This window comes from Suncus etruscus, chromosome 7 (assembly GCF_024139225.1).
Source record: "Suncus etruscus isolate mSunEtr1 chromosome 7, mSunEtr1.pri.cur, whole genome shotgun sequence".
NCBI lineage: Eukaryota > Metazoa > Chordata > Mammalia > Eulipotyphla > Soricidae > Suncus > Suncus etruscus.
The window spans coordinates 68,347,463-68,371,057 of NC_064854.1; the positions used below are offsets into that span (position 1 = coordinate 68,347,463).

Sequence of the window (23,595 nt, forward strand, 5' to 3'; positions counted from 1 at the left end):
AGGTAGCAAAGCAGCAGTCTTTTATAATTGCTCTCTTGTGCCCAAACACATGGCAGGGATTAGCACCTTATTGGGTGGGGCCAGTTTACCAGGTTTGGGTCCTGGTGATAATGTTCAATGGTGTTTTCTTGGCCTTCTTGTGCAGAGAAGCCAGTAAGAAATATTGCTTCTTAAAAATCATTTCAATTATCAGTAACACAGCTATTTCTTTAATAGTAATACCAATAATTTATTTAATTTTAAAAATGTAGGTACATGAAGCTGGAGATAGTACTGGGTTAGGGCCCTTGACTTGCACACAGCCACTCCAGGTTAAAATCCTTGTACTACATATGGTCCTTAGATCATGACCAGGAGTGATCCCTGAGAGCAGAATGAAGAGTAAGAACAAAACAGCCAAAAATTCAAAACCCTCCACAAAAACAAAAAAAAGTAAAAAATAACTTAACAGATATATGCACTAGATTTATTTAGTCTTATGATCATAATATTTAGTTAATGTATTATTTTAAATATGTTAATAATATTTAATATTGTACTAAAATATTAAACATATAGAGATAAAATATGTTGAATTGGTGAGAATTTTTGCATTATAAAAGTTTTCATTTTTTAGGGCCACACCCACTGATGTTAGGGGTTACTCCTGCCTATGCACTCAGAAATCACTCCTGGCTTGGGGGACCATATGGAACGCCAGGGGATTGAACTGCAGTCAATCCTAGGTTAGCACGTGAAAGGCAGATGCCCTACTGCTTGCGCTATTGCTCCAGCCCCTATAAACATTTTATTTTATAAGTTCTAATAGAATTTTTTGGATATATTTTGAATACATATTTATAGCTATAGCTCTTTTTGGTTATTGTTAAAATATCTATTAAGTGGACATTTTTGGAGGTTGAGTCTTTAATATATAGAGCCATCATATGCTTGGGAAATGTTTGTTCAATATTATTTTCTTAAAATTATGATTATTGATGTGATAATATTAATATTAGTGTAATATTTTTTACATTGGATTAAGCTCTACAAAGATACTGTTACATCTTCAACAAAGTAACAATAATTCTAGTCTACTGTTCCTAGTTTCTTTCTAGGCATTGCTTCCAACTTCTAACCTCAATTCTATTGTCTAATTCTATGGATTTGTTTTCATTATCTGTTTTCTATACCTTCTTTGTTCGCAAAGAGTGAGATTTAAAAATAAAAAATATTCCACCATGCTGGGCTGTGTTGAGGGACCACTCATGATGTGGGTCAGAGGCCCACATAGGGCTAAACCTAGGTTGACTGCATGCAGTGCAAGCACCCTACCCCCTATATCATTGCAGCCTCTCATACTGTGAGATTATCTTTAATTTACCACATGAGTCTGATTTGTCTTTATCCTTCTGACTTTGCTTAACTATATGATTAAGTTTAATAGAAAACTTTAGTTTTGTTCATATTACAGCAAAGTATAAGTATTCAGCTTTTATTAAAATGTAGTTTGGAGCCATGAATGTCCAGTAAAAAGAAAAGAGAAAGATTCAAATGTTGGTCAAAAATGTTTGTAAATTTGTAACTTATACCTCCTTTAAGGAATCGAGAGATCTTCTAAGAGATTATAATAAAAGAACAGCAAGCAGTGTAATTTCTTACATATTCAAGATTATAATTAATTTCACATTAATTATATGAGAATTAGTATCTCAATAGTGACCTCCTATGTCACTGTGATACTTTATGCTATATCCTGGTCAAGGCCTTTATTTGCTTTCAGAAATGTGTATATTCTATCAGCTTTCAGAACATTTGGCTCTAGGTTTAGGAGATTTGCAGCTATTGCTTCTTTTCAAGGAGACTGTTCCTTTTTCTTTGTCTTCACTTGATACACACACACACACACACACACACACACAATCAATATCTGTATGTTTCTCCTTATTTTCTGGTTTTTAGGATTAACTTGATTGTTATCAGGGATTATTCTTAGTGGCTCCTATGCAGTACAAAGGATCCATCCCTGGTTGGCTGCATGCAAGGCAAATGCCTTACCTACTTATCACCTCCTTGGCTATTTTCCCCATAAAAGACATTTGAATCTCCTCATTTTATACAGTTTCTTAAGTTTTTCTAAATCTTTGTTGTTATTTTGTATAATTATTGTACTTATAAATTTAATTTGCAGATTATTTCATGTCTGTGAACTTGCTTTAATAGTCTTTCTAGATCTTTAAAATTATACCTATTGTGATTTTCATATACAGTATCTCTGTTGAGAAATAATTTATCTTGGATTTCTTAAGTGACAAATTATTTGTCACTCCATTTCCTTTGATTAATATTTCATTCTGTGTTTGAGTAACTTTGATATATGTCATTGATTTTCGTCAAAATAGTTATTTTAAATTCAATGTCAGTGACACACACACTTCTGTGTCATCAAGATTGATTTCTGGATTTTTTTTTTTCATTTATTTTGCTGCAGAATTTAACCTTTTGACATTTGTTTTATTTTTCTAATAGGAGATACAAAAATCTCTACTTCTAGAGTTCTGTTTTGTTTAAGTGGACCATGTATATATGGAAAAAGGACTAATTAAATTAGGGTTTCCTGCACTGATTATCCTCTAGGAGCATTATGGATCTAGCACAAGTATAAAATCCCATTGCTATCTTCTCAATTGCTATTCTTAGAGCATTCCCATTACAAATACAAAGTCAGTGTTTTGTTTTTTTTTGTTGTTGTTGTTGGTTTTTTTTTTTTTTAGCCTACCTCAGTCCCAGTTATAGTTAGTATTTGTTCTGCAAATGGCTTTCTCTGAAGACAAACAACACATTTCCAGAGACTGGAGAATGGGTACTGTGTCTGCCCTAATATGCTCACTAAAATTCTTAGTACTTGCTGTTGGATCACACCTTCCAGTTCTAGATATCTACATGGTGAATCTTCCTATTTTACCTGAATACATTTTCTGAAATAATGCAGTCTTACTTATTTCCAAAGACCTGGAACTTTTTCTGTCTGGAGTGCAAATATATACTGTATAACTGTAGCTACAGCTTTGACTTACCTTTTTCAATACTGTTATTATCACAACCTTTGGCTTCCTATCTTCAAGAATGGGAATAGATGAATGGCTAGGGAAAATATTTTAGATGTGGGAGATCCAATTTTAATCCCTGGCACCCATTGGGATAAATCAGAACATCACTGTGATCAATCAAAGACATAGAACTAGGGAGTAGCAGTAAAGTACCACATGCTAAATAAGAATCCAGATGCGGGGGTTGTAGCAATAGCACAGCGGTTAGGCATTTGCCTTGCACATGGCCAACACAGGATGGACCCGGTTCCAATCCAGGCATCCCATATGGTCCTCCAAGCCTGCCAGGAGTGACTTCTGAGCTCAGAGCCAGAAGTAATCCAAGTGCCGCTGGGTGTGACCTCCTTCAATAAAAAAAAAAAAAAAAAAAAAAAAGCAATAGAAAAAGATGAGCAATGGGAAGTGTGTGGAGGTAACCGTCTGGAGCAGATGGAAGGCGCCCATTCAAGGGAGTTGTGAATTCCCGGGACAGGCCAGAGGGAGTATGTGGAGGTCGCAGACCAGAGGGGGTGGAAGGCACCCATTCAAGGGAGCTGTGAGTTCCTGGGACAGGCCAGAGGAAGTGCTGGAGGTCGCCCACCAGAACGAGTGGAAGGCGCCTATTCAAAGGAATCATAAGTCCCTGGAACAGGCCAGAGTGAGGGCTGGAAGTTGCCAACCAGAACAGTTGAAAGGTGCCTATTCAAGGGAACTGTGAGAGCCCACCCAAAGGAGCCCACTCTTTGACATAGCATGGGCAGACCAGGGGACCCTAGGTCCATGAGGCTGGGAAGAAAGGCCAGTGGGAGCACTTATGGGAATCGCCAACACATCAATCTACCATACACAGTCCAGGGAGACAGAAAGTCAGGAGGACCAGTGACTAGAGGGGCAAGAAGGAAGCTCAGGCTACCTCCCAGGTGGGGAGAGCTAGTGATATAGGCTCAACGGCGACCTCTACCATTTTGGCCAGGAATAAACCTGCACTGTCTGGCAGGAAGGTGGTGGTGATTAACCAGGCTTGTCTGGAGGACGAGGGAAGAACAAAAACTCAGCAACATCACCCAACATACTCACATAGAGCCACACCCCGAGAAGGGACCCAGCCCCACGCCACAGGTAACAAAAGCAAGCTGAAACCTGAAGGCACTGCACTCCAAGCCAAGCCAATAAATGCAAAGAAAGATGGGTAAACCAAGGAAAACATTAACAACAGGGGAGATGGAGAGAAATCAGAACAAATTTCCAAGTCCACCAAAATGCACAGACTCAAGAGAGGAAGACCTAAAAGCAGACATGAGAATAGAATTCCAAGCCATGTTTGAAGAAATGAAAGACACACTGGCCAGAAATCAATAGATGAGCAAATGAACCAACGTAAAAAAGAATTGCTACAAAATATGAAAGACTCCATACAAACAGAGTTAAAAGAAATACATAAAACCATAGAAAGCCAGAAGAACAGAATAGCACAGCTCAAGATTCACATAGAGCAACTCAAAGATAAACTGCAAACAAAAGATAACGAAGAAGCCAACAAAGAAATAGAAGAAAAAACACTGGAAGAAAAAGTGCAGTATTTAATGAACAAAGACAAAAGAAACAATCTAAAAATTGTAGGTATACCAGAAGGGGAGGCAACAGGGAAAGAGGAAGAACAATTATTAGAAATAATAGCGGAAAATTTCCCCACTCTCTGGGAAGACGCTTCTGAGCAAATCCAGGAGATGAAAAGAGTCCCCAACAAAATAGACCCCAACAAACCAACTCCAAGACACATAATAATGCAAATGGCAAGAAACAATGAGAAGGGTGACATACTTAAATCAATAAGTTAGAAAAAAAAACCCTCACATACAAAGGAAGGAACATTAGAATCAAACCAGAACTCCCATATGAAATACTTCAAGCAAGAAGACAGTGGAATGACATATGTAAACAATTGAATGAAAGAAATTTTCAACCCAGAGTCCACTATCCAGCAAAACTCTCATTCATATGGGAGGGAAGACTAAAATCATTCTCAAACAAAAATGAACTTGCATTATTTGCGCAAACAAAACCAACCCTAAATGACCTACTCAGAGAAGAACTACACAATACAAATCCCTGATTGTAGCAACAACCACCCTAAACAACACAACTGCACAACAGCCCTCTCTGTCAGTAATCTCTTTAAATGTTAATGGACTAAACTCTCCCATTAAAAGACACATATTAGAGACTGGATTAGAAAACATAAACCAGATTTTTGCTGCCTATAAGAAACACACCTACAAGTACAAGATAGGCACAGGCTTAGAATAAAATGATGTAATTCAATTATCCATGCCAATGGAAATAAAAAAAAGCAGGGACGGCCATTCTTATATCAAACCAAATTGCATTCAACCTCAAGAAAGTGATCAGAGACAAGGAGCTCCACTACTTACTGATTAGGGGAACACTAAACCAAGAATTGCTAACACTGGTTAATATCTATGCACCTAATGCAGACCCAGCAAAATACATACAACAACTGCTTGCAAAACTAGAGAAACACTTGAAAGGAAATGTGATAGTAGTAGGAGATCTTAATACTCCACTATCACCACTGGACAGATCCACCAGACAGAAAAATAACAAAGATATAAAAGCCCTAAATGGAAAATTAGAAGAACTAGGGCTAATAGACCTATATATGGCCCTCCACCCCAGAAAGCAGAGTACACATTCTTCTCAAGTCCACATGGAACCTTCTCCAGAATAGACCATGCCTTAGGATACAAATCTAACCTGCATAAATATCACAAAAGTAAGGATCATTACAAGCACCCTGTCAGATCACTATGCAACAGAGGTCAAAATTGACTGTAAAAAGAAGCAATGGAGAAAATCCAACACCTGGAGATTAAACAACATGCTGCTCAAAAATAGTTGGATCAAAGAGGTACTCAAGGAAGAAATAAAAAGATTCCTTGAGACAAACGACAATGAAGAAACAACTTGTCAAAACTTGTGGGACACAGCAAAAGCAGTAATCAGGGGGAAACTCATAGCAATACAATCCTATGTCAGGAAAGAGGAAAAACGACAAAATTAGCAGCTTAAAGGACCATCTTAAGGAGCTGGAACAATAGCAACAAAGAAACCCAAACGCAACCAGAAAACACGAAATAATAAAAATCAGAGCAGAAATAAACAACATAGAAACTAAGAAAACAATACAGAAAATCAATCAGACCAGGAGTTGGTTTTCTGAAAGAATAAACAAGATAGACAAACCACTGGCAAGACTAACCAAAAAAAGAGAGAAAACACCCAAATAAGCAGGATCACAAATGAAAGAGGAAAGATTACAACAGAACCCCAAGAAATCCAACACATCATGAAGACATATTATGAACAACTATACTCAGTCAGGCTAGAGAACCCAGAAGAAAGTGACAGATTCTTGGAAAAATACCAGCTTCCAAGACTAGGAAAGGAGGATTTAGAAAGCCTAAACAGGCCAATCCCACGGAGGAAATTAAACAGTAATTAAGAAACTCCCCAAGAACAAATCTCCAGGCCCAGATTGTTTTAGAGGTGAATTCTATCAAACATTCCAAGAAAAATTATTTCTACTGATCCACAGGCTCTTCCAAACCATTGAAAAGACAAGAATCCTATCCAGTTCCTTTTATGAAGCTAATATCACTCTGATTCCCAAAGAGGGCAAAGATACTACCAAGAAAGAAAACTACAGACCATTCTCACTAATGAACATAGACGCAAAAATATTCAATAAAATCTTAACGAACCGAATCCAGCACTACATCAAAAATATTATACATCATGTCAAGTGGATTTCATCCCAGGGATGCAAGGATGTTCAGCATATGCAAATAAATCAACACCATAAACCAAATCAATAATAAAAAAGACAAAAACCACATGATCATATCAATCGATGCAGAGAAGGCATTTAACAAAATCCAACACCCATTCATGTTGAAAACACTAAGCAAAATAGGTTTGGTAGGAACCTTTCTCAAGATAGTTACAGCTATCTATGAAAAGCCCACAGTGAACATTATCCTTAATGTGAAAAACTGAAGAATTTCCACTCAGGTCAGGAACAAGGCAAGGATGTCCACTCTCTCCACTCTTATTCAACATAGTCTTAGAAGTTCTAGCAATAGCAGTAAGAGAAGAGAAGGGAATCAAAAGAATTCAAATAGGGAAAGAGGAATTCAAACTATGTCTTTTTGCAGATGACATGATATACATGGAAAACCCTAAAGAGTCCACAGTAAAACTCCTAGAAACAATAAACCAATACAGCAAAGTGGATGGTTACAAAGTCAATATACAAAAGACAGTAGCATTTCTCTACACAAGTAACGAAGTAGAGGAGAGAGAGATTAAGAATACAATTCCATTTAAAATGGTATCAAAAGACATCAAGTACCTAGGAATCAACCTTACAAGGGAAGTGAAGGACTTATACCAGGCAAACTTCAAAACACTTCAGAAAGAAATTGAAGAGGATCTAGGGAAATGGAAGTACAACCCATGCTCATGGGTAGGTTAGAATCAACATAGTCAAAATGACTATCCTACCCAAACTTCTGTATAGATTTAACACAATCCCCATCCAAATTCAGAAATCATTCTTTAAAGACTTAGAACAATCAATCATAAAATTTATCTGGAACCACAAAAGACCCAGGATAACAAACACATACTAAAAAACAGGAAGTTGGGGGGCATCTCTTTACCTAACCTGAAGCTATACTATAAAGCCATAGTGATAAAAACAGCATGGTACTGGTACAAGGACAGAGCCTCAGAGCAGTGGGTTAGAACAGAATTTCCAGACATATACCCCAGATATACAGTCAACTAATATTTTACAAAAGAGTCAAGAACTTGAAATGGAACAAAGAAAGTCTTTTTAACAAATGGTGTTGGTACAACTAGAAAACCATTTGTAAGAAATTGAAAATTGAACCATACGTCACCCCATATACAAAAGGCAGCTCAAATGGATTAAAGATCTTGAAATCAGATCCAAATCTAAAAGTTTATTGAGGAAAAAATAGGCAGAACACTCGAAGATCTATATATCAAAAAAAGTCTTTGATAATAGAATGGCAAGAACTTTATTATCAAACATAAACAAATGGGACTACACCAAACTAAAAAGCTTCTGCATGGCAAAAGAAACCCTACTTAACACGAGAAAACATTTAACTGAATGGGAAAAAAATCGTTGCACTCAACATGTCAGATAAAGTGCTGATATCCAGAATATACAAATCACTCAGAAAGCTGAGCCCCCAAAACCAAATAAAGCCATAGAAAACTGGGGAGATAAAAGGAATAGACACTTCTCTGACGAAGACCGAAAGATGGCCAACAAACACATGAAAACATGCTCACCTTCATTCATCATTAGGGAAATCCAAATCAAGACAACAATGAGGTACCACCTTACACTAGTGAGGATGGCTCACATCAATAATAATGGGAACAATCTCTGTTGGCGGGGATGTGGTATGAAAGGCACTCTCATCCACTACTGGTGGGAATGCCCCCTAGTCCAACACCTATGGAGAACAGTCTGGAGAGTTCTCAAAGAACTCAGAATTGAGCTGCCATTTGACCCAGCAATTGCTCTCCTAGGTATCTACCCCCAAGTTGGAAGGACATTCATCCCAAAGTATGTATGCACCCCACTATTTATTGCAGCACTCAGTATAATAGCCAGGTCTTAGAACCAACCTCGATGTCCAATTAAGATGTGGTATCTATACACAATGGAATACTACATGGCAGTCAGAAATGATGCAATCAAAGACTTTGCAGCAACCTGGATGGACCTAGAACATATTATGTTAAACGAAGTAAGTCAAAAGACGAAAGATAAACACAGAATGATAGCACTATTCTGAAGACCTAGAACATACATCTTATATAAAACTAAAACTCAACAATCAAATAACAGGGTTTAACAGGGTAGAAACTCCAAACACTGTAACAGTCAAAATATACCAGGGAGCAGTGCCCAAAACACATGGAAGAGGAACAACACAAACTCTTGACTACACCACAAAGAAACCAGCAACAGCAGAAACAGCAAATTAGCATTCCCTTGCTCTTTTCTCCTCTTTTCTCACTACTTCCTTTTTTCCTTCTCCTTTTCTTTTTTTTTTTTTTTTTTTTTTTTTTTTTTTGGTTTTTTGGGCCACACCCTGTGACGCTCAGGGGTTACTCCTGGCTATGCGCTCAGAAGTTGCTCCTGGCTTCTTGGGGGACCATATGGGACGCCGGGGGATCGAACCGCGGTCCGTCCTAGGCTAGCGCAGGCAAGGCAGGCACCTTACCTCCAGCGCCACCGCCCGGCCCTCCTTTTCTTTTTAATTTATTTTCTCTTTTCTTCTCTCCTGCCCCTTCCATATACTTTCCCCTTTCCCCCCTTTGGAAATCTGTTTTTAATATTCCATCATCATAGCAATTATTGCTACTTCATGGTAAATATTCATATTGTTACTCTATTAAGAACTAAGTGTTAACATGAAATTTAAAATTTAAATATCTTACTCCCTAATTTCCTTGAATACATATACACAGAAACAGTCAAGAGAGTAAGCCCCTAAATAGTTCTTGAAATTATGAGTGATGTCCTTGACTAAGAGTTTTTAGTTTCCTCTTTTGAATTTTCTGTCATTTCTTAGAATAAAATTTTACAGAAGAAACTAAGTAATGGAAGTAAATTAAATGATGTGACTTTATGCATAAGTGACTATATGTTCTCACTATACTGTTTATCTCACCACCAGTTGTAAATAGAGTACAGATCAGGATAATATTTACATGCAATATATAAGAAATGAAGGGAAATAAAACTTTCACATGTGCACATCTTGCAGGATCAAATGATACAAATAACAATTGACTAAACTTTAAAATAATAAATTAAAGGTGGCTTTATAACACTATGTAAATTTTGGATAATTTAAAATGGAGCATGTAAAGTGTTAATGTTAAAATATCAGACTAAGCACCAAAATATGTGGGAAAAGCCTGATGATACAGTGTTATGGGCTGCTTCCTCTCCACCATAAAGTCAGTATATACAGAGAACTTTTGAGATAAAATTTTGTATTATCATTTCAAAGTATGTAAACTAAAAATTCACTACAGAATAATGCTCTTAATAAACATCAGAAACATGTTTTAATAAACATCAGAAACTTTAAACAAATATTAATAAAAGAAAAACATTTATATAAAATATTTTCTAATAATGCAAAACAAAATATATAAAAATAATTACTGAAAGAATAAAATGAAGAAAGGATCTTTAGCATGTATAGGTATAAAAGATAATAACTATATAATGATTCTAGATTAAAAAAAATTTGTGAGGGTCACACTTGATAGTTTTGAAAGCCACATGGAACTGGGGAATCAAGCTCAAGACCTGTATATGTAAGACACCTAATCATTTGAGTGGTGTCCTAGACATAAATTTATCCATTTTTTAAATGTTTTGGGTTTTTGGTCTGCAGCTGGCAGTGCTCAGGGGTTACTTCTGGCTTTGTACACAGGAATGGCTTCCTGACCATGCTCAAGAGACCATATAGAATGCCAGGGATTAAATCTTGGTTGGCTACATGAAAGGCAAGCACCTTACCTGCAGAACTATCTCTACCACCCTATTGTGAGTTTGTTTTTGAGAAGATCCCAAGGTCTTACAGCTGACTAATGTCAATGCTGTCAATGCTTCAAAACTCTGACCAGGTAATAAATAATGTTGCTGTTATTTATTTATTTATTTATTTTAGTGTTACTGTTTGAAGACCATCTGATGCAAGGGACCCAAAGTAGGTCCATGTGCATGTGAGTATAAACACCTAAAGATCAGTTTCTAGGAGATGGAAAGATAGCATAGCAGTCAGGCATTTGCCTTGCATGCAGCTGACCCAGGAAGAAAACGGGTCTGATCTCTGGCATTCCATATGGTCCTCTGAACCTGCCAGGAGTAATTTATGAGCACAAAGGAGTAATCTCTGAATGCCACTGGGTCTGGCCCCAAAAAAACAAAAAGTCAGTTCTAATAATATCAGTTTATCAATAACATTTATCAATTTTATGCATGAATAAGAAAATCCAATGCCCATGAGTATTTTACTTTCAAACTTATATGATTTCTAATAATATAGATTTTAAGCAAATTAATAGTTTTGATTATAATAAAACAACCAAAAGGTACTAAAAATAGAAATTAGATTGTTTTCAAGTCTTAAATCATTTGTCCAGAATGTTAACTCCCTATTATGTGCCTTCACCACTGTGGTTGGTGCACAGTATGACTTTGTTCAATAAACGGCTTCTAAGTAGCCAGTTTGGTCTTTTTGTAATTCAACATGATTCAACACCTGTGTGAGGAAAAAGGCCAAAATCCTTCTCATACTCTCTAAATAGAGAAGGCCAAACTCATAGGTCATTGATCACATAGCTTTATACAATAAGTAAATATAAATTATATTTAATGAAAGAAATATTAAAGCATAAAAACTTTATTTTTGAATGTGTTGAAAGCCAACAGTGGGCATCCTTTGGCTCATTCTCCATAGAAAGTAGTATGGAGATTTCTCAATAAATTAATAATAAAATTTCCATATAACTTATTATTCTACTTGGCATCTAGCACCCTACCCCTGACATGAATTCAAAAATATTCATCCATAAGAATATATGACTGCCATGTTATTACACCACCTGATATAATAGTAAGAACATGGAAACAACCCAAACACCAACAACAGATGAATGAATCAAGGAGTTAATGAACGAGAGTGATATAGAGTGAAAGCCTTCCATGTAGTCAACTCTGGTTCTATCCTTACATTGCATATATTTCCCTGAGCACTGAGAAGAGTGATAGTTGTACAAAGGGTCAGGAATAGTCCTAAGAAGTTCTTGGTGTAGCACAAAATTAAAAAAATGAAAGAAGTTTATCAAATATATTATATATGCTATATATTATAAATATATATGACATATATACATGCACACACATAAATGTATACATATGCAAGTTAATTATATGTAACTATAAGAAAAGATGAAAGTATGCAGTTTGCTTCAACATGGAGAAAATCAAAACACGTTAAGCAAAATAAGTCAAAAGGATAAACAGAATCATTTCACTTATGTATAGAATATAGAGATACAAAATAAGAACACAGATGATACTGAACAGTGCCAAGCTCATGACACTGAAAAACAGAACACATTATCAAACAGAGGTAGAGAATCATTAACACTTTATTGGTACAGGGGTATAGAAATTTTGTAGGTGACTACCATAAATATTAATAATACTGCAGATTCCTAAACTATAATTAAAAAATAAACAGGCTAGACTGAAGATATAGTACAGGAGCAAGGTGCTTGCTTGCATGCCTTGTTCAGTGCCCAAAATACATATTGTCCCTATGTACTAAAAAAAATTGACCCTTGAGCACAGAGAAATAATCATAAGCTTTGAGCACAGCTGGCATGACTCAAATAAACAAAGAAACAAACCAAAAGTAAGCAGGCTGCTGTGTCTATCTGCAATACTGTAATAAATATAAAAATATTCTTTTTATATTTATAAATAGTAGAGATCACTTAGACAACTTTCTTAAAAATTACACAGTCTTAATTAAAATTCAGTACTTAGAGGGTTTTACTTTGGATTTCTAATTATATCCTATCAACATTTTGATAATGCTGATAATGAAAATAATAATTACCATATTTTCCTGTGTATAAGACAACTTTTTTAAATTAATTTTTTATTTTTAATTATGAGAACAAAGATGCAAAGAAAGAGGACAAGGTAAAGTTACAGTTGAAGGACAATCACCCATAAACAGAATTCTCAGTAGTCCTATTGCTGATATCTTAACTTTGAACTTTCAGCCAAAGAACACTAAGAAAAATAAAACAGAACCCATGGAAAATTACTTTGTCCCTCAAGTCCCCAGATTGTTGTACATAATATTTCTTAGCAGCACACACAAAGCAATCTAAAGCCATAAAACTTATGTAACTCCTTAAACATTGAAGAAAAAGTACTTTTTTACATTTCCATGCACATGCATATTAGTTTAAGTTAACCTTAAAAGTTTAAGTGGGTTGTTTTTCTTAAAGATTAGAGTCACAGAAGCACAGTAAAAACGCTGTTAGAGTGGCAATTATTGTTTACATAGGCCCACCAAAATATGAGGAACATGGAAAGGAAAATCCTTGGCCTAAAACATAGAGACCCTACCCTTGAAGTTTCCTGGCATAAGACCAACTCTAGGCTCCAGGCAAACTAGTTTATCCAATCCAGGTCATTGTCTGTAGTGCCAATACACTTTTATTTTTCACACAGTCTCTATTAGTATCATGTTTCTGTACTAAAGATCCTGGAATCTGCAGTCAGGATGGTGCAGAGCGTCCTCTTGTTTCACCTCACAATTAAAGGGCAATGCAAAGAACCCTGTCCTGTAAGCAGGTCGTTGTTGTTGTCAAGTCTTCTTAGTGTTAGGGAAGTCTCTTTTGAGCAGGCCGATGTCAGAGCAGTGGTAGGGTCTTCCCTGGTAGAGGATTGCTTCCAGGTGTTGTTATAAAAAACCTTGGATGTTTTGTAGATAGCTTCCCTGGTTCAGGGGTGAATGGAGGATGCCCATTCTTCTGAGACCTGTGCCAGGTCATTATATCAATGTTCAGTATGTAAGGTCCCATTGCACTACAAGATTTGTGTGTTCCAATCTCTATTAGATAAGAACTATTTGTATGTATAGTATTTTCCCATTTTAATGTGCCTATGCAAACAAGGAACAATGCCATGTGGCATTATCGGCACATATGGGGGACATAAGAACAAGTCCAACAATCCCCATAACATGGTTCAATCATAAGCATTAAACTGAGGGACTCTTCCACCAAAATTCCTTACTGAACAGCTCACAAAGAGAAGACAAGATAAAAAGTGGGTAGAATCTTCACAGTAAAAGAATATTTAGAAAGAGTTATAGCTGTCAAAGAAAATGCACATAAAATATTCAAAAGACATATGTGCCATTTTCTGTCTTTTGAAATAGTTGGGGGTTGTTAAATCCAATGTACGACTTTGGTCTGTGATTAGGACTGTGTAGTACTGAAGTTTAAAAGGGTAAATGTGGGGCACTGATGGTTAGGGGTGAGAAAGTTAAGGAGTAATAATGAGCTTTGTAGGGGTGTGTGAAAGGGCAGAATCTGTTGGGGCAGGAGGTCTGTCTTGGTGCCTAACAAATTAAAGAACTGGGGTAAAGAGGGTTAATTAAGGGGAAGATAACGAATCCGCATTGGGAGATGAGGGAGTAGAATGGGCTCTGGTGTGGGGGAGGTGAAATATATCAGAGGGACTATATACATTGTATAGATAAATTGTTTATAGATTAGGCTTGGCATTCAGAGAGGACCACTGTATAGGAAGTCACGTCTACATATACACTGATTTTAGAGACCTATTTGAATATTATTCTCCAAATCTAGGGAATTCCATTTTTTCCCTAGAAACAGTCGAGAATTAAGAATATTTTGGGGTGTTGTTTAAAAAAGTATGTATGCTTTTGAAAATGAATACTAGTAAGAAAAAAACTCCTGAATGGGGTCCAGTGCATAGAAGAGGAATTTCTCTCCCCTACCCTCCCCCCAGAGCCAGGTTTACCAGGTGTGGCCCTGAAGACCCGTCTGGCGTGGGGGGGATCTCAGTCCCCCGGACTAAGTGGTCAGGCCAGGGAACATATGGCTAGCTGTTCTGCCCAGAGCCCTTAACATACCAGCTGAAGAGAATTAAAAGAACTGGCATGTGGAGTCTTCTGGGTGCAGCCCCTGCCTCTGTAGTTTGTGTTATGCATAGGGGAGGAATTTCTCTTCCCCACCCTCCCCCCAGAACCCAATTTACCAGGCGTGCCCCTGAAGACCCGTAAGATGACTTTTGAAATGAAAAAAAGTCAACCGAAAATTGGGGGTCGTCTTATACACCAAGTATAACCTGAAAAAAAGTTTCGATATGCTTCTAAACAAAAATCTGGATGTTGCCACGAAACAAATTTTCCAACCTGATTCTGCACCAATCACTGCAAGGCTGCTTAGATCGCCTCTCTAATCAGCCAATCCAAGCAGGCTTTTTATGCATGCAAATTAGACAATGTTCTGTACCCGAATCTACACTGTAAAAAGCCTGCTCAGATTGGCCAGAGTCAGAGAGGAAGTCTAAAATTAGGGGATTGTCTTGTATAATAGAAAATACGGTATTTACTTTTTTTACTCACACTTTTAACAAACTTTTTCTGTGATAAATGATTTCAGTTCCTATCTATGCCATCCATATATATTCATGCATATAAAAGCAAATCATAGAAGGAAGTCATATGTAGAATAAATATGGGTAGTGTAAGGGAAGGACATTTTCCATTATAGGATAGAGGAAAAAGTGCTTATAATTTTATATGGGCCAATTAAAAGAGCTATTTTTGATAAGGTAATATTTGAGCAAAATAAAAGGAGGGGATGACTTAGAAGCATGTTCTATGGGAAAAAGTTATGCATTTTTTAAATTTTATTTAGTTATAAATAAAATAACTAAAAATATTTAGTTATAACTAATAAAATTTAGTTCAGATCCTTTAGTGAGAATGGGAAGAAAACAAGCAGCAGAAAGGAGCATCAAGTGTAGTATAAGGATGGAGAACGTGTTATGTAAGTTAGAGATTATGTACATTTTTTAGTATTATGGAAAGTATTTAATTGTTTACTTTCGTTAAGGTATAATGTCAAAGAAGAGTTTGGGCAGGAATAATCTGGTTTATATTTTAACATAAGCACTTTAGCTAAAATTAGTTGTGTGAAGTGAAAGGGTCTGAAACAAGACAGTCTACCAAAGAATTCAGGCCAAACGGCATCTAGCAAAAGCGGAATGGTGACTAGAGATTGCATTCCGAATATATTTTGAAGCCAGATTCAATGGGATTTCCTAATAAATTGATAGTAAGTTTTTAGAATAAAAATGAGATGCTGAAATTTTTGGATTGTGCTTTTGAATAATGGAATTTCATTTATTTCAGTGAAGTGGATCATAAATTCAGATATTTTGTAAGATTAAAGATAAGAGTTGGAATCTACATATTAAGTTTAAGACACATATTAACAACTGAAAACTGCAGCTGACACAACCATGGTGGTCTCCTCACTAGGATCCTTAGGACTCTAAACTGTGGTAAATTCTTGGAAATTAAGAGGTATCTGTAATGTTTGTAGACCAGAAACCATAAATTAAGGGATTTAAGGGACATAAATCTCCCAAATACTCCAAATTAGAGTTCCCAAACTTATTAGGATCAATCACATCCCTTTCATGAAAGCAATAATGAAGTCAATAACAATCAAAACCTCAGTGTTCCATTTTCCTGGAAATTTATCTTTAAGCAAAAAGAAAGCACTTCCAGCATTGCATTGGGCTACTGCTACTCATACTCATATCATTCTGTCACCTTAGGTAGAGAGCAGTATTGTACACCATGGGAAACACTGTCCAGAACAACAATGAGTATGTTGCCCCAAGATAAAGATAACAGGAAGGCAATATTTAGAGTGGCACAGAGGGAGGAAGTGAGAGGATTTAAAAAAACAAAACAAAATAAAATAACATGCTTTTATTCCATGCTCTGGCTTCTTGCCCTCAGAATCATTCTTCTTTTATTCAGAAAACAAATAGATCTGGGGATCCAGAGTGATAGCACAGCAGGTAGAACATTTGTCTTGCACCAGTCCTGGGCCAACCAAGATTTGATTCCAGGGATCCCATAAGGTTGGTTCCCTGAGCACAGCCAGGAGTAATTACTGAGTGCAGAGTCAAGTGTAATGCCTGAACACTGCAGGTGTGGCCAAAAAACAAACATAAAAGGAAAAGCTTGAGCAAGGCTATGTGTCTCCCCAAAAACAGAAAAATATATTGAATCATAATACATAGAGAAAGCTCAAAGGGCCAAGCAAATATGCATTGCATGCTGGAAGCATGGTTTCAATCTCTTGAACAAGGAACTAAAACTAAGAATCTAAGAACTAAAGAAAATTTTGAATCATAGTAACACTAGAAAGTAATAGAAATTAATATATGCAAAGCATAGTTATAATAAAGTAATATGGGTGAAAAAGTATAATTTAATATTCTTCTTGTTCAAATAATTTTACTAAAGTATGAAATAGTATTAATAGGATAGTATTTTTTAGACCTTTATAATATATGGACATCAAATATATTTGACATCAGAAGATGAATGGAAGCAGTGTTGCACTAGTGCAGAGGTTGCCAAATTTATTTACCCCCAGCATCCCATATGGTTCTCAAGCCTTCCAGGAGTGATTTGGGTATAGAGTAACTTCAAGAGTAACACCTGATTGCCAGGTAGAAAAAACAAACAAACAAAAAACAAAAAAAAAAACAAAACTGGAGAGATTGGAACCCTCAATTTGTAGTGTAGCCATGTATTAGGAAAATGCCGTTTTTTAGTTCCTTAAACAACTAAATACAGATCTACCATAGGGGCTCAAGCAATTCTCTTTTAAACTTTTAAATATGCATACAGAAAAATAAAGGTGTTTTTCCCTGTTTTGCTTTGTTTTTTGTTTTGGCCACACCTAGCAGTTACTACTGGTTGTAGCCAAATTAGAGCTCAGGTCTGCTGTGTTGCAAAGCAAAAGCTTCATTCTTAGAGTTAGATAATTCTGGTTCCACCTTGATATTTACCTTTAAAATGGGAGATAGTTCCTGGTCTCACCATCCCCTAGGCAAATGATTTCAGTGAGAACAAAGTAATTTGCAATCTGACTTCTCTCTGTTTTTCTTTTTTGCCCACACCAACTGAATCTCAGGGGTTACTCCTGGCTATGCACTCAGAAATCGCTCCTGGCTTGGGGGACCATAAGGGATACCGGAGATGGAAGCCATGTCTGTCCTGGGTAAGCCACATGCAAAGCAAATGCCCTACCGCTTGAGCCACCACTCTGGCCCCAAATCTGAATTCCCTTTTATAGAAAAGAATGATAAAAAATATTAGCGATAAGGTTAAAAAAATGTGATTTAATACCTTGCTTGCTGTACCATAAACTTCAGTATACCATTTTAAATTTAAATTAGTTGCACAAAGGCAGTTGAGTTAATATGATGAAACAAAAATATACCCATTGCCTCCATCTCACATTGGGAAATTAATAACTTGTGAGGAAATTATAACTTACGTTAAATGAAAATCTATATTATAATATTAAGAACAAGCTGGCTAAGGTTTCATTTAGTTCCTATTTCTCTTAGTAAATCCTTTAATGTCTCTACAACCAAAAAGCATTGAATGTCATCTTTCTCCTTTAGGGCGTGATTTCCACAGATGGGAAAAGGAAAAGGGAAACCAGGATAAATTTGAACTACTCTATATATGTCATTTATAGAGAAAAATTTTATTTTGATCTTTTGATTTTTCTTGGCTTATCCCTCTCCACTAACTGAATACATTTTGTTTTTCTCTAGCAAACATTTAAATCACCTGCTGTGACACAATGCAGAGACAAATCCCATGAGAGTTTAGTTCCTCTGTGGTCATCAAAACTCAGAAGCAAAAGAACAAATGATTCATACTATAAGGACATATCACTGTCTTCATAACACAACTGGAAATAAACCCTTCCTAGCATATATTTCATTGTGAAATATAGTGTCTAACAACAGTAAGTGAAATAGTCATTTAAGAAGAGTCATAACATTATAATAACAAATGATAGAAAAGAAATCATGATTCTAACCACTTTGTCCTCCTTTGGGAAGTATCCACGTAAGCAGAGTATAGAGAAAAGAAAAGAGAGAAAAAGAACATTAGTTAATATATTTTTAACAAAATGAATATACTATATTATATAGTCAAAAATAATTATTTTGAAAAATAAAATTTTACTTTCCCTAATAGTTACTACTTAACATTTAATAAAAACACACACACACACACATATAGGGCTGGAGAGATACTAGGCCAAAGTACACCTTTGCATGTGGGAAACTCAGGTTCTATCCTAAGAACTGCATAATCTCCCAAACACATCAGGAGTGATTCTGAACATAGTTATGCAAAGTCCCTGAAAATTACGGGTATTCCCTTCCCCCAATTAAGTAAAAATTGCATATATGTGGATTCTGATACATAGTAAGTATAAAGTCTAGGTATCATATTTTCTGAAGCATTGGACATAAAATTTACTATTGTAATTTACTAACACATTTATTCTATTGTAAAATATTAACTGCATAAAGTATTGCATAAAGCAACTGATTAGTGCTAAAATATTTACAACTGCATTTTAGAAATATATATGACTGATGAATGTTAACAAGTAAAAATTGAGAAAATATAGTATTAGTCATAAATTACTTTACAAACAATATTTTTTGTAAAATACATTTCAACATTTACAATGTCTTAGAAAAACAAATTTATGGGTTTTAAGAAAAATGAAAAACACATTTATGGGTTTTAAGAAAAATGAAAGACATTCTTGCAATAATAACTTTCAGACACAAAAGAGAAAAGAGCTGGAAGTTCCAGCTCACCTCAGGAAGCTCATCACAAAGAGTGATGAGTTTAGTTGGATAAATAACTACATTTTGAACTGTCCTAATAATGAGAATGTATGAGGGAAATTGAGAACCTGTTTAGAGTACAGGCGGGGGTCGGGTGGGGAGGAGGGAGACTTGGGACATTGGTGATGGGAATGTTGCACTGGTGATGGGTGGTGTTAAGAAAAAAAATATTGTTATTCAATAATGGAATACAATGTATATACAATATATTATTATATACAATAAAAAAAGATTTGAACCTCAAGAATACTTTCTAAGGTATGCTATCACTGGCAAAAAAAATACATTTCAACATTTACAATGTCTTAGAAAAACAAAATTGTATATAATTTTAGTGGAGACCCATACCAGGTTATGGTCTAGGCTTATTCCTTGCTCTGTACTCAGGGATCATGCCTGGCAGGGGTTGGAGGACCATAAGCAGTTTTAGGTATCTAATCTGGGTCAGCTACATGTTGTACTATCACTGTGGGCCCAATTTTTAATTTTTATTTGGGGAATTAGGGACACACCTCATGGTGCTTAGGGTTAATTCTCAGCTTTGTACTCAGAAATGACTCCTGGTGTCAATGTCTCAGAGTGTTATATACCATGGCAACTGGTATATATTCAACTGGGGTTAGTCATGCATGTGTCATGCAAGACAAGAACCTTAACCCCTGTAATTACTGTCTATCTGACCTTTTTGACAAACATTTTAAATAGTACTTTGTATTCTTTTTACCTTTTGAATGCCCCCCAAAAAATTTAGGGTTTATTAGTAAACTGATTTGGATGAACTTCATTAGGCCTGGGTGGGTATACCAAATATAGGTAATTTAATTTTCTTTAAATGCACACCCCTTTCTAAAGTATGAGCTTGATTAATTGATTACAATAGAACAATTTTTGTATTGTTATTTGTATGTTTCACACCTAGAATGAGGGTTTAACAAAACACAGTACTTGCAAGTATTCAGGTATCACCAACACTCAGCTGACATACACTTCACTATTTAGAACCAGAATATTTTTAAAATGGTCAATATTATTAAAGGTTTGTAAGTACTTTTAATATCATCCCCAGGTTCTCCTGTATGAAATCATTTATAAATAATAATTTTAAGTAAACTAAATAAGGAATAATTAACAAATATCTCTCGTGTATTTTGTATGTGCCAATTCAATGATGTTCTGATAAGATTTTATGAAAGCATATAGAAATAAAATAAAGACATTTCTAAAGGAAAAGAAAATATCTGGAACATCAGATACCTAGAGGAAAATTAAATTAATATATCCTAAAGATATTGATATATATGTCAACTTTTAATCTATATTACCATTATTTAATTATTCTATCCAATCATCAAAGAAATTATCTTCCCAGAATCACAAGATAATAAGAGACTTGTTGTAAATATAAGATATACTAAATGTAGTTGACTGGAAAAGATTTTAAAATATTTAAAACACAACTCTATTAACATTACCCAGTAATAATAAAATATTGCTTAGAACATCCTTTTTGTCATTAACTATGATTTTCTCAATTAGGAAAGAATCAAGAGTATTAATTTTTAAATATAAGATGATTATGTCCTGTTATATATATTATAAGATGTGAAAATACCCTAAAATATGTATAAATTTTCAGGAATATGATTAATTGTTCTAAATGTGTGAAACAAAATCCACTATCTATCCTCATAAATATTTCTAATGTTCTAATAAAGAGGGTAAAATTTACAACATCAAAATGTATTTAAACTAAAACTATATTCATAGACTCAGCCTTTTATTTTAAAAATAATAATGCTATACAGGGCTTAAGGGAATAATATATACAGAGATCAAACCCGAATCAAATCCATAAAAATCAAGTACTTTAACTGCAATACTCTTTACAACCCCACACCCTCATGCATACATTTTAAGCCCTGGTATAAAGGAGTGAGTCTTCTTTAGGGTAAAAAAAAAAATTGCACCAAGTGGAAAGCACCTTTTATAGACAAGAAAGTGCAAAACAAAACACCAAAAGTATATTTTGACAGGAGTTTCCTATTGAAAGTAGAACATTTTTATTTGATAAGACTTGGTAATTTATAAACTCCTTAAAAACTTTATATAAACTTTATTATACATTTATTATAAACTTCTTAAAAAACATAGAAAATAGTTGTATTTCCCAGACTCAAATTAACTAATCAGAACATACCAAATAAGAACATTCTGCTTGGAAAAGAGGAGGGAACTCAAAGGAGTACAGTGCATTCTTAGAATGTTGGAGGCTAAAGGTTAGACCCTACATTCCTCAGATAATAGCTGTACTTCCACAGGTTATTTGTCAATTTTACACATGAATTATTATTGATTTATTGAAGGAAGATAGCTTTTGTTGAACAAAACTCATTAAGAAAGATATAGGAAGAGAGAAAGTGGAAAATGTGTGTTCAAGAGATAATATGGGCTTTTTCTGGGTGTAAATAAGTAAGCGAGTAAGGTATATGTTCAAGGAAGTACATGAGCTTATAGAGCAAATCATTTGCAAAGTAATCGTTTATTAAAGGACACATGATGGGAAAGCATCCTTCAGTGTTTTGTTTTCATCACTCCTCCATAACTACAAATCATCAGGAAAAACAACAACAAAAACAAAAACAACAACTAAGGGAGAAACCATTTAAGGTACACAATAAGATTTTCCATTGGAATTAACCGTTTAAATGCCTGCTTTTTCTGCTCAGGAAGCAAACTGGGCTTTGCAGTATATAGAGCATGCCCACTCACGTTATTTGACCTCAGAGACACGCGGCCCCCACATCGGGCGCAGAACTTGGTGCGGCAATAGGAGCAGAGATGGCCACATCCATCAGCAAACTTTGTTTTATGACAGATTCCACAAGTTGGGGCATCATCTTTGTGCTCGCCCTGGTAACGCCGTGCTTCTTCTCCTATTTTTCTCACTTGTTCCTTATAGCTTTCAAACTGTTGATGCAATCTCCTGGGCAAAAAGAGAAAAATCAACAAACTAAGTAAATGACTTTTGGCAAAAGCCACGTCTGCAGTGTTCAGGCTTTATTCCTGGCTCTTGGCACAGGGATGACTACTCCTGGTGGGGCTTGAGGGACCACATGTGGTGCCAGAGATCAAATCAAAGAGGGCTTTGTGAATGCAAGGTAAGGACTTTACCTGCTGTTCCTATGGTCCTATAAAGCAAATTTTCTCATATTTATACCACTGAAGATAAGTGATTTATTCACTTGTAACCTAATGGGCGTGTACCAGTTTTTTTGCTAGCACTAAAACATAAATAAGTCAATACTAGTTAATAAATTTTCCTGACAGTGGAACTCATATATCCATTTTAAGTCTCTGCCTCTTCTAGACAGTGATTTCTAAATACTTACACTAGGAGCTTCAATCATTTACTGTGTGTATGTAACTAAAGCAAGCATTATACAAAATACTTAAATACATATAAGGTAATTAAATACTTAAAGCTTATTCTAATATATTTAATATTGATCAAAATTTTAAAAATTGTCAAATTGATTCCATAAGGCCCTATTTAGGCATGATGAATACTTAGGGAAATATTGTTCGAAGTTACTCTACTAGGCTCTCTCTTCTCCAAAAATATCTTTCTTCACATTCCTTCTATGTAATTTCATATTTGGCATTATTCATGTTATTTCACACTGTATACAGAATGTTGCATCATGTGTTATATTTGACCTATCTGAAACCTCCATGACACAGTAAATATTGTAATTTTAACCTGGCAGAACACTCTTTATTTATAACTTCAGTGGTGAGATAATGAGAGTTTTTGAGGCAAATCATTTCCAGAAGAATGTTCATATTTAG

The 23,595-nt window shown here is 35.4% G+C and overlaps 1 protein-coding gene across 1 annotated transcript in view; it reads right to left on the reverse strand.

The window, feature by feature from the left end:
* RIMS1 (regulating synaptic membrane exocytosis 1) overlaps positions 1-23,595 on the reverse strand; it is a 577,010-nt gene that overhangs the window by 290,821 nt on the left and 262,594 nt on the right. Inside the window, exons 3-4 of the mRNA XM_049776802.1 lie at positions 22,516-22,729; positions 18,918-18,929 (exon numbers count right to left, since the gene is read on the reverse strand). Coding sequence (XP_049632759.1) covers positions 18,918-18,929; positions 22,516-22,729 — 226 coding nt within the window. The remainder of the gene's footprint in view (positions 1-18,917; positions 18,930-22,515; positions 22,730-23,595) is intronic.